This window comes from Balaenoptera musculus, chromosome 2 (assembly GCF_009873245.2).
Source record: "Balaenoptera musculus isolate JJ_BM4_2016_0621 chromosome 2, mBalMus1.pri.v3, whole genome shotgun sequence".
Taxonomy (NCBI): Eukaryota; Metazoa; Chordata; class Mammalia; order Artiodactyla; family Balaenopteridae; genus Balaenoptera; species Balaenoptera musculus.
This window is the reverse complement of record NC_045786.1, coordinates 16,386,555-16,399,684: the sequence shown is the minus strand read 5'-3', so window position 1 is coordinate 16,399,684 and position 13,130 is coordinate 16,386,555. Positions and strand designations below refer to the sequence as shown.

Sequence of the window (13,130 nt, the reverse complement as noted above, 5' to 3'; positions counted from 1 at the left end):
GAAGCAATAATTTGAAAGGAGTCTGGGTCAGACCCACCTGCTGATCTTGGAGAGCCTACCAGAAAGTCAGGAGGCAACTGGAGCTCACCATGGGGACACATCAACTGGTGTCAGCCATTTTGGGGAGCTCTTTCTACCACATGGACACTGGTAGAACAAATGTCACTTTGGAATACTCCCTCTAGCTTATTAGCACTGGGACCCAGCCTCAGCCACCAGTCTGTCAGAACCAGAACCAAGGTTCTCAGGCCAAGCAACTAGCCAGGCAGGGACATACCCACTAGCTACCTTAAGATGCCCTGAGCCCACAGCCACCCTGGGACATAGCTCTATCCACCAGCAGGCAGACACCAGCCCCAGGACCACTGCAGCCTGCAGCCTGCCATGGTAGGACCCAGCCCACCCACCAACAGGCAGGCACCAGCCCTGGGACCCCCTGGGCCCCAGCCCCACCCACTAGCAGACGAACACCAGGTATTAGCCACCTCAGGCCCATCAGCCAGGCGCCCAGACACCTGGCCCCACCTACCACCAGACTGAAACAAGCTTCAGGACACCCCAGATCTTACAGCTAGCTATGTCATGAACCAGCCCTGCCCATCAGCAGTCTGACACCACTTCTGGTACCCCTAGGTCCAAAAGCCAGAGACATCAGGACCTACCAGTGGCCTACCAGTGGGTCAGAACTAGGCCCAGGATGTGGATTCACACACAGGTGGGTGGGTACCAGCCCTGGGATCCCTTGAGCCCTGACCCACACCACCAGTGGGCAAATGCCAGCCCAGGATCATCACAACCCTGCAGCCTACCTTATCAGGATTCAGCTGCCCACCAGGAGACCAGCACCTGTGCTGCAAACCCCTGGGCCCTGGACCTACTCACCAGCAGGCCAACACCAGCACTGGGACACCATGGGCTCCGTAGCCAGTGGCTCTGGGATCTAGCCCAACCTACCAGTGGGTAAACACCAGCTTTGGGACTCGCAGGGACCTACAGCCAGAGACCCAGGACTTACCCAGGATTCAGCTCTGCCCAACAGTGAGCCAGCACTAGCCCTAGGACACCTTGGGCCCCAGCCCTGCCTACCAGCACACTGACACCAGCTCCAGGACCCCAAGACCTGGTGCCATCCACCAACAGGCCAACACCAGTTATGAGATACTTTGGACCCCTCAGCCAGCCCTGTCAGGAACCAGCCCCACATGGCAGCAGGCTGACACTACATCTGGGAATACCAGCCCAGCAAAAACCCACCCCAGAACACAGCTCTGCCCACCAGTGGGCCAGGACTAGCCCTAAGAGCCCCCAGGGTTCCACAGCCAGCTACCTCATGACCCAGCCCTGTCAACCAATGGCTGAGAGCCTCCACACATGGCAAGGCCTGGCAACCAACCAGACCAGGGCCCAGCCACATCTAGGAGACTACTCATGGTAGTCAGCCTGCCCACATAGGGGTCACTCCTAGAACAGACAGCTCTGGTGACCAGAGGGGAGTGTGCTGCTGGGACGCATAGGACATCTCCTACAAAAGGCTCCTTCTCCAAGATAAACAGAAAGAAAAACAGAAAATTAGGCAATATGAGGCAACAGAGGAACATGTTCCAAACGAAGGAACAAGATAAAGTCCCAGAAGAAGAACTAAGTTAAATGGAAGTAGGCAATCTACCCAACAAAAAGTTCAAGGTAATAATCATGAAAATAATCAAACAAATTGGGAGAAGAATGAACACAGTGAGAAGTTTAACAAAGTTAGAAGATAAAAAGAAGAACCAAAAAGAGCTGAAAAATACAATACCTAAAATTTAAAATACACTACAAGGGAGGCTTCCCTGGTGGCACAGTGGTTGGGAGTCTGCCTGCTAATGCAGGGGACACGGGTTCGAGCCCTGGTCTGGGAGGATCCCACATGCCACGGAGCGGCTGAGCCCGTGAGCCACAACTACTGAGCCTGCGCATCTGGAGCCTGTGCTCCACAACAAGAGAGGCCACGATAGTGAGAGGCCCGCGCACCGCGATGAAGAGTGGCCCCCGCTTGCCACAACTGGAGAAAGCCCTCGCACAGAAACTCAGCCATAAATAAATAAATAAACAAATAAAATTTTAAAAAAAATACACTACAAGGAATCAATAGGAGATTAAATGATACATAGAAATGGAACAGTGAGCTGGAAAAGGAATAATGAAAATCACTGAAGCTGAAAAGAAAAAAGAATAAAAAAGAAATTAAGACAGTTTAAAAGACCTCTGAGACAACATCAAGTCTATTAACATTGGCATTAGAGGCATCCCTGAAGGAGAAGAGAGAAAAAGGGGCAGAGGACATAATTGAAGACATAATAGCTGAAAACTTCCCTAGCCTGGGAAAGGAAATGGACATCAAGGTCCAGGAAGCACAGAGAGTCCCAAACACAATCATCCCAAAGAGGACCACACCAAGACACACTGTAATTAAAATGAGAAAATATAAGATGAAGAGAGAATATTAAAAGCAAGGGGAAAGCAACAAGTCAGGTACAAGGCAACTCCTATAAGTTTATCAGCTAACTTTTCAGCAGAAACTCTATAGGCCAGACGGGAGTGGCATGGTATATTTTAAATGATGAAAGGGAAAACCTACAACAAGAAATGCTCTACCCCACAAGGCTTTCTTTCAGATTTGATGGAGAGAGCAAAAGTTTTACAGCCAGGTAAAAGCATCACCAAACTAGCATTATAAGAAATGTTAAGGGAACTTCTCTATGAGAAAAAGAAAAGGCAACAACTAGAAACACAAAAAGTACAAAAGGAAAAAGCTCGTTGATAAAGGCAAATATACAGTAAAGGTAGTAAATCAACCACATACAAAGTTAGTAGGAAGGTTAAAAGACAAAAGTAGTAAAATTATCTATATTCACAATAAGCAGTTAAGGGATACATAAAACAAAAAGATGTGAAAGATGATGTCAAAAACAGTAATCATGGGGGAAAGGAAGTAAAAATACAGGGTTGTTAAAATTCATTTAAAATTAAGAAATCAGAAATTGAAAATAATCATATATATATTGAGAGATTCCTATATATAAATCTCATGGTAACCTCAAACCAAAAACCTATTATAGACACACACACAAAAAGAGAAAAGAATTCAAACATGACACTAAAGATTGTCGTCAAATCACAAAAGAACAAAAGAAGAAAGGGGAAAAAAGACCTACAAAACCAAATCCAAAACAATTAACAAAATGGCAATAAGAACATATTAATCAATAATCGCACTAAATGTAAACAGAATAAATGCCCCAATCAAAAGACACAGTGACTGAATGGACACAAAAACTATATATATATATATATATATATATATATATATATATACACACACACACACACACACACACACACACACATATACATATATATATATATATATATATATATATATATATATATATATATATATGGTGCCTACAAGAGACTCACTTCAGATCTAAGACATACAACAGACTGAAAGTGAGGGGATGTAAAAAGGTATTCCATGTAAAATGGAAAGCAAAAGAAAGCTGGGGTAACAATACTTATATCAAAAATAAATAGACTTAGAGATTATAACAAGAAGCAAAGAAGGGTATTAAATAATGATAAAGGAATCAATCCAAGAAGATAAAACAATTGTAAATATATATGCACCCAACACAGGAGCACCTAAATACATAAAGCAAATATTAATAAACATAAAGAGAGAAATTGGCAGTAACACAATAACAGTAGGGGATTTTAACATCCCCCTCACATCAATGGACAGATGATCCAGACAGAAAATCAATACGGAAACACTGACTTATATTACACATTAGACCACCACTACATTAGACCACATGGACTTGTTTCTACTCCCTCATGCTGCAGCATGAGTCCCAGTAAAGCCTTGCCTCAATTTCTTGTCTGACCTCATCAATTTCTATTCATTAAAGAGTCCAAGGACCCTGGTCAGCAACAGTATCTCACAGAAAGGAGCCTGTACACTCGTCTGGAGCCCCAATTTTTTGACTGCTGCCCAGGACACCTCCAGTTTGCCCAGTTCTGGGGGCCAGCAGGGCTTACACTTGCAGTCACATGGGACTGTACATATTTGCATCCTTTAAAAGCTATTAGCGGAGTGTCTCACTTCAAATCAGCCTGAATCTAGGAATGAGATTTCCCCTCCAAGACACTGACTGGTCTAGGAACACCCTCAATGACTGAGAATTATTACAACTAAAATAGGCTGCTTGGACAACAACAAAGGTTTGAGAGACAACCCAGACCTAAGGCAGGGTTGAATGACAAGGTCACCTTACATAAGGCCAACCAAACAAAAATAACATTCAGAGATACAAACCACTACGTATAAAATAGATAAGCAACAAGGATACGCTGTATAGTACAGGGAAATACAACCATTGTTTTGTAATAACTTTAAATGGATTATGATCTATAAAAATATTAAATCACTATGTTGTACATCTGAAACTAATACAATACTGTAAATCAACTATACTTCAATTTTAAATAGACAGAAAAAACATTAATGAAACAGTGATAAGTAATACCTGAGAAAGAGTTCAAAGTAATGGTCATAATAATATGCTCACCAAACTAAGGAGAATGGAACACAGTAAGAACTTGAACAAAGAGAAAGAAAATGTAAGAAAAATCCAAGAAAAATCCAAACAGAAGTCATAGAGCTAACATCTCTAATTATTAGAGAAAGGTAATCAAAACTACAATGAGGTACCACCTCACACTGGTCAGAATGGCCATCATTAAAAATATCTACAAATAACAAAATCTGGAGAGGGTGTGGAGAAAAGGGAACCCTCCTACACTGTTGGTGGGAATGTATACTGGTGCAGCCACTACGGAAAACAGTATGGAGGTTCCTCAAAAAACTAAGAATACAGTTGCCATGTGATCCAGCAATAACACTCCTGGGTGTATATCTGGACAAAATTATAATTCAAAGAGATACATGCACCCCTATGTTCATAGCAGCACTATTCACAATAGCCAAGACATGGAAACAACCTAAATGTCCATCGACAGCTGAATGGATAAAGAAGATGTGGTACATATATACAATGGAATATTACTCAGCCATAAAAAAGAATGAAATAATGCCATTTGCAACAACATGGATGGACCTAGAGATTATCACACTAAGTGAAGTCAGAAAGAGAAAGACATACCATATGATATCACTTATATGTGGAATCTAAAATGTGACACAAATGAACTTACCTACAAAACAGAAACAGACTCACAGACACAGAAAACAAACTTATGGTTACCAGAGGGGAAAGAGGGTAGGGGAGGGATAAATTATACAGAATGGATAAACCACAAGGTCCTAATTTATAGCCCAGGGAACTATATTCAATATCCTGTGATAAAGTATAATGGAAAAGAATATGAAAAAGAATGTATGTGCGTGTGTGTGCGTGTATATATATATATATATATACACGCGCACACACACACACGTATAACTGAATCACTGTGCTGTACAGCAGAAATTAACAAAACACTGTAAATCAACTACAGTAAGTCCCTTACATATGAACCTTCAAATTGCGAACTTTCAAAGATGTGAACATGCATTTGCATGTCCAATCACGTAAGTTAGCTCACATGTCTGGTGTACACTGTCATGTGTGTGCATCCTCTACAAGTGGTTGTGCTTTTGTGTACTTTACTGTACAGTACTATATAGAGTACAGTAGTACAGTATCTTTATTTCAAGCCCAGGATGTCCGGAAGCAAGTGTAAAAGCAGTGGTGATGTAGCTGGTACTGCTAAGAAGCACCAAGCGATAATAATGGAAACAAAAGTGAAAATAATTGAGAGAGTGGAGCGACAAGAAAAGTAACTGAAGAACTGAAGAGATTCACAATGCAGGAAATGGCAAGGGGATTTTCTTTATTTGAGGAAGCAATGTTAGTTTTTGAGGCACAGGACCTGAATGTAGAACAGTACACACGAAGGTACCATTCAGAATGCAATCCAGAGCTACCATGTCATCTATGATGAGAAAAAAAGAGCTACTAACTAGACATCACTGGAACCTTTTTTCAAGAGGGTAGGTAGACTTGAATCCAGCAAGGAATCAGAATCTGTGTCATCAACGTCAGGTGTGAGTGAAATTGCAGCTTGCCCTCCTTCTCCTATTTCTGATGATCCTTCAGCTCTACCATCTCCCACCTCCACTCCCTCCTCCAGTCTATAACTCTTCTTGCCTGTTCATTTGATGCCAGCTGTTGTACTGTTCTACTGTACTTTTCAAGGCACTGTACTATAAGATTAAAAATGTTTATTTTTTGTGTTTGTTTTTTATGTATTATCTGTGTGAAAAGTATTATAAACCTATTACAGTACAGTACTATATAGACAATTGTGTTAGTTGGGTACCTAGGCTAACGTTCCTGGACTTATACCAACAAATTGGACTCATGAACATGCTTTTGGAACAGAACTCGTTCGTATGTAAGGGACTTTCTGTATACTTCAATAAAATAAATTTTAAAAAATAAAAATTAAAAAAAAGAAGCCAGAGAGCTAAAGAATACAATAACTCAACTGAAAAATACACTAGAGGGGTTCAAGAGCAGACTAGATGAAGCAGCAGAAAGGATAAGAGAATTCAGACAGGGCACAGGAACCCACCTAATCAGAGCAGCAAAAATTTAAAAAAATTTTTTAAGTGAAGATAGCTTAAGGGACTAACAGGACAACATCAAGTGGACTAACAGTCACATTATAGGATTCCCAGAAGAAGGAGAGAGAAAAAGCAGAAAGCTTTTTTGAGGAAATAATGGGTACAAAACTTCCCTAAGCTGGGGAAAGAAACAGACATCCAGATCCAGGAAGGCCAGAGAATTCAAAATAAACTGGACTCAAAGAGATCCACACCAGGACACTTTATAGTTAAAATGTAAAAAGTTAAGGACAAAGAGATAATTTTAAAAACAGCAAGCAAGAAAAAAAAAGCAACAGGGCACCTCCATTAAACAGTCAGCATATGGACTTCCCTGGCAGTCCAGTGGTTAAGACTCCACTCCGTGCTTCCACTGCAGGGGGCACGGATTCGATCCCTGGTCAGGGAACTAAGATCCCACATGCTGCATGGTGTGGCCAAAAAATTAAAACAAAAGAAAAAGAAAAAAAAGGAGTCAGCATATTTTTCAGCAGAAACATCACAGGCCAGAATAGAGTGTTGTGATATACTCCAAGTGCTGAAAGAAAAAGATTCCCATCCAATACTCTACCTGGCAACATCTTTGTTCAGAATTGAAATAGAGATAAAGAGTTTTCCAGACAAGCAAAAGCCAAAGGAGCTCATCACCACTAAACAACACTAACAAGAAACGTTAAGTGATTTCTTTAAGCTAAAAAGAAAGGGTGCTAAATAGTAACAAGAAAACATGTGAAAGTGTAAATCTTACTGGCAAAGGTAAATATATAGTAAACGTAGTGAATGAATCATTTATAAAGTTAGTGTGAAAGTCAGAAGTCAAAAGCAGTAAAAATAACTGCAACCACAATAATTAGTTAAGAAATACACAAGACAAAAAGATGTAAAATGTGACATCCAAAACATGAAACATGGCAAGGGGAGAGTAAAAATGTAGAGCTTTAGAATGTATTTAAACTGAAGTTGTTATCAACTTAAAATAGACTGTTATAAATATAACTTGTTACATGAAAGCCTCAAGGTAACCACCATTCAAGAACTTATAGTAGATACACAAAAGATGATAAGACATGAATCTAAGCATACCACTAAAGAAAGCAAACCACAAAGGAAGAGAGAAAGAGAAATAAGACCCAGATGGTGAAGGAATGGGAAAAGGATATTCCATGCAAGTGGAAACCAAAAGAAAGCTAGAGTAGCTATACTTCTATCAGACAAAATTTGAAACAGAAACCATAACAAAAGACAAAGAAGGGTATTACATAATGATAAAGGGGTCAATCCAACAAGAGGATGTAATATTATGCATGCAATATAGGAGCAACAAATATATAAACCAACTATTAATTGACCTAAAGGGAGAAATATATAGCAATACAATAATAGTAGGGGAGTTTAATACCCCACTTACATCAACGAATAGATCATCCAAACTGAAAATCAATAAGAAAGCATTGTCTTTAAATGACATATTAGATCAGATTAACTTAATAGATATATATAGAACATTCCATTCAAAAGAAACAGGATACAGATTCTTCTCAAGTACACACAGAACATTCTCCAGGATACATTACATGTTAGGCCACAAAACAAGTTTTAACAAATTTAGGATTAGAGTAAAATCATATTAAGTATCTTTTCCAACCACAATATTACGAAAATAGAAATAAATTACAAGAAGAAAACTGGAAAATTTACAAATATGTGAAGATTAAACAACATGCTACTGAACAACCAATGGGTCAAGAAAGAAATCAAAACCAAAATTAAAATAGTACCTTGAGACAAAAGAAAATGGATATACAACATACTGAAATACAGGGGATGCAATGAAAGCAGTTTTAAGAGGAAAGTTCATAGTAATAAATGCCTAACTCACAAATAAGAAAAATTTCAAATAAATAACATAAATTTACACTCTGAGGAAAAGAAGAACAAAGCCCAAGTTTCGTAGAAGAAAGGAAATAACAAAGATCACATTGGAAATAAATGAAATGGAGTCTAAAGAAATGACCGAAAAATAATCAATAAAACCAAGAGCTGGTTCTTTGAAAAGATAAACAAAAATGACAATTAGCTAGACTCACAAAGAAAAAAAGATAAAAGGCTCAAATAAATAAAATCAGAAATAAAAGAGGAAACATGACAACTGATATCACAGAGATACAAAGGATCCAAAGGGACTGCTATGACAATTACACACCAATAGTATGGACAATCAAGAATAAATTCATAAATTCCTACAATATACAACCTTCTAAGACTGAATCATGAAGAAAGAAAAATTGAACAGACTGATTACTACTATTAAGGATAATGAATCCATAATTTTATTTATTATCTCTGGAAATTGGCATTGTCAGAGATATTTATTCTTTTCTTGTTATTTTCTGAATATTTTAAATGTTCTACAAAGAGTACATGCTGTTACAATAAATACATACAAGTAACAGTATAAAAAAGAAAATAGCCTTGTGGGTTCTTGCTACTACTAAGTTTAACCTCACATTCAGTATGTTTATAAAGCTAATGATCATTTTCCCTGGAACCTATCAGATTTTCCAGTGTTTGTTCACAGTGATTTCTTCAAATCCAGATACTTTTACTGAAAGCAGAGAAACTGTCTACAGTAAAGATGCAGGAATAAAGATGCAGACATAGAGGATGGACTTGAGGACACAGGGAGGGGGAAAGGTAAGCTGAGACGAAGTGAGAGAGTGGCATGGACATATATACACTACCAAATGTAAAACAGATAGCTAGTGGGAAGCAGCCGCATAGCATAGGGAGATCAGCTCAGTTCTTTGTGTCCACCTAGAGGGGTGGGATAGGGAGGGTGGGAGGGAGACGCAAGAGGGAGGAGATATTGGGACATATGTACACATATATAGTTGATTCACTTTGTTATACAGCAGAAACTAACACAGCAGTGTAAAGCATTATACTACAATAAAGATGTTTAAGAAAATAAATAAATAAATAAAACTCCTTACAAACAAAAGTCCAGGACCAGGACACTTCCCTGATGAATTCCATCAAATATCCACAGAACAATTAATACCAATCTTTCTCAAACTCGTCCAAACAATAGAAGAGGAGGGAATATTTCCAAACTCGTTTTACAAGACCAGCATTACTCTGATACCAAAACCAGACCAAGGTCACCACAAGAGAAGAAAATTACAGACAAACATCCCTTAATAACATAGATGCAAAAATCCTCAACAAAATGTTAGCAAACTGATACAATAATCTATTAAAGGGATCATACATCACGAGCAAGAGGGATTTCTACCACGGCTGCAGAAATGGTTCAATATCTACAGATCAATCAATGTGATATACCACATTAACAAAATGAAGAATAAATGTTGTATGATCATCTCAATAGCTGTAAAAGAAAAAAACATTTCACAAAATTCAACATTTATTTATGACAAAAGCTCTCAACAAAGTGGGTATAGAGGAAACGTACTCAACAAAAAATAGGCCATGTATAACAAACCCACAGATAATGTAATACTCAAAGATGAAAAGCTGAAAGCAATTCCTCTAAAATCAGGAAAAAGAAAAGGATGCCCACTCCTGCCACTTTTATCAAACATATTATTGGAAGTCCTAGTCACAGCAATTTGGCAAAATAATAATAATAATAATAAAAGGCATCTACATTGGAAAGGAGAAAATAAATCTGTCACTATTTGCAGACGACATGACAGAGAAAACCCTAAAGACTACCAAAAAACTATTAGAACTATAAATAAAGTTGTAGGATGCAAAACTGATTAACAAAAATCTACTGCATTCCTATACAATAAAAATGAACTATCCAAAAGAGAACTTAAGAAAACAATGCCACTTACAATTGCATCAAAAAGAATAAAATAGCTATGAATAAATTTAACAAAGGAGGTGAAAGACCTGTACACTGAAAACTATATGTCCTTGATGGCACAAGACACAAATAAGTGGAAAGATATTCCATGCTCATGGATTGGAAGAATTAATATTGTTAAAATGTCCATAATACTGAAAACAATCATCAGGTTTGAGGCATTCCTTATCAAATTTCGAATGGCATATTCACAGAAATAGAACAAATGATCCTAAAATTTGTATGGAACCACAAAAGACCCTGAATAGTCAAAGCTATCTTGAGAAAGAAGAACAAAGCTGGAGGCATCATGTGCCCTGACTTCAAATGATATTACAAAGCTATGGAAATCAAAACAGTATGATATGGGGGGGAAAACAGACATCGATCAATGGAACAGAGTAGAGAGCCCAGAAATAAACTCATGCATATATGGTCAATCAATTTATGATGAAGGAGCCAAGAATATACAATGGAGAAAGGACAGTCTCTTTGATAAATGGTGTTGGGAAACTGGAAAACCACATGCAAAGAATGAAACTGGACCACTTTCTTACACCATACACAAAAATTAACTCCAAACGAATTAAAGACTTGAATGTAAGACATGAAACTATAGAACTTCTAAAAAGAAACATAGACAATAAGTTCCTTGACATAGGTCTTATTGAATTTGGGGGGTTTGACACCAAAAGCAAGGCATCAAAAGCAAAAATAAACAAGTGGAACTACATCAAACTAAAAAGCTTCTGCAGAACAAAGGAAACCCTCAACATAATGAAATGGCAACCTATTAAATGGGAGAAAATATTTGAAAATCATATATCTAATAAAGGGTTAATATCCAAAATACATAAAGAACTCATAAAACTCAATTGCAAAAAAAATAGTATCAATCTGAGTAAAAAATGAGCAGATGATCTGAATAGCCATTTTTCCAAAGAAGACATACATATGGCCAATAGGTACATGAAAAGATGCTCAAAATCACTAATCATCAGGGAAATGCAAATCCAAACCACAATGAGACATCACCTCACACCTGTCAGAATTGCTATTGGCATAAAGACAAGAAATAACAAAGTGTTGGTGAGAATAGGTAAAAGGAAACCCTTGTGCACTGTTGGTGGGAATGTAAATTGGTGCAGCCACTATGGAAAAGAGTATGGAGGTTCCTCAGAAAAACTAAAAATACAACTACCAGATGATCCAGGAAGTATTCACTTCTGGATATTTTTCCAAAGTAAATGACAACACTAACTGGAGAAGATATATGCAGTCCCATGTTTACTGCAGCATTATTTACATTAGCCAAGGTATGGGAACAGCCTATGTGTCCACTGTTGGGTGAACGGATAAAGAAAATATTATATATATATATATATATATATATATATATATATATACACACACACATACATACATAAGCGCGTGCACGCACGTGCACACACACACACACAGTAAAATATTATTCAGCCATGAAACCCTGCCATTTGTGACAACATGGATGGACCTTGAGAGGATTATGTTAAGTCAAATAAGTCAGACAGGGAAAGACAAATACAATATGATCTCACTTACATGTGGAATCTAACACAAAATAAAACAAAAACTAAGCGCATAGATACAGAGAACAGATTGGTAGTTGCCAGAGGCAGGAACTGGGGGCGGGGGGGGTGGGCAAAATGGATGAAGGGAGTCAAAAGGTACAAACTTCCACTTATAAAATAAACAAGTCTAGGGGATGTAATGTACAGCATAGTGATGACGGTTAATACTGCACTGCATATTTGAAAGTTGCTAACAGAGTAAATGTTAAAAGTTCTCATTACAAGAAAAAAAGTTCTGTAATTATGTATAGTGATAGATGTTACCTAGACTTGTGGTGATCCAGTTACAATATATATAAATACTGAATCATCATATTGTATACCTGAAAATAATATAATGTATGTCAATTATACCTCAATAAAAAATGTTTAAAGATAAAACATTGTTTTATATCTGACAAGTCTGTATTGGATCAACTGTCCTGAACAAAAAAGGAAATACCTGGATTACCAAAAACCCACAAAAATCAATACACAGTTAATTTATAGATTCAAATTCCAGATAATAATGAACTGACATAACCAAAAGGCAAAAGGCAAAATTCCAAGCAAAAGATAGTGCATAGAAAATTTTTTAAAATAATATACAAATGAAGTAAATAATAATATAAAAGGTTAAATTTCTTACAACACTTATTACTGTTTTGGTTATTTCCTTACCTGTGGATGTTTAATTTTATCATTTTTTTTTTGTCCACCTGAATCTGCCACTAGTGTTTTTCTTGTGTCTTTCTCCAATGGTATATATTTTGAATCTTCACCTTTAACTTCTATTTTATCAATACCCATTTCTGTTGTCTTGGTCTTTCCCTCACTTTTAAGTAACTCCATTTCTTGATTTTGGAAATAGCCAAGTTGCTCCTTAGCTCTTTCAGCTTCCTGTTTTTAAAAAAGTAACTTTGTCAAGCATTATTTCTATGACATTTTCCTGCCAACA

The 13,130-nt window shown here is 37.7% G+C and overlaps 1 protein-coding gene across 2 annotated transcripts in view; it reads right to left on the bottom strand.

Moving 5' to 3' along the window:
• The window catches only part of CCDC7 (coiled-coil domain containing 7), a 325,108-nt gene that overhangs the window by 206,848 nt on the left and 105,130 nt on the right, over positions 1 to 13,130 (bottom strand). For both annotated transcript variants that reach the window (XM_036844965.1, XM_036844966.1), the window contains exon 16: positions 12,854 to 13,072. In XM_036844965.1, the coding sequence (XP_036700860.1) occupies positions 12,854 to 13,072 (219 nt within the window). The remainder of the gene's footprint in view (positions 1 to 12,853; positions 13,073 to 13,130) is intronic.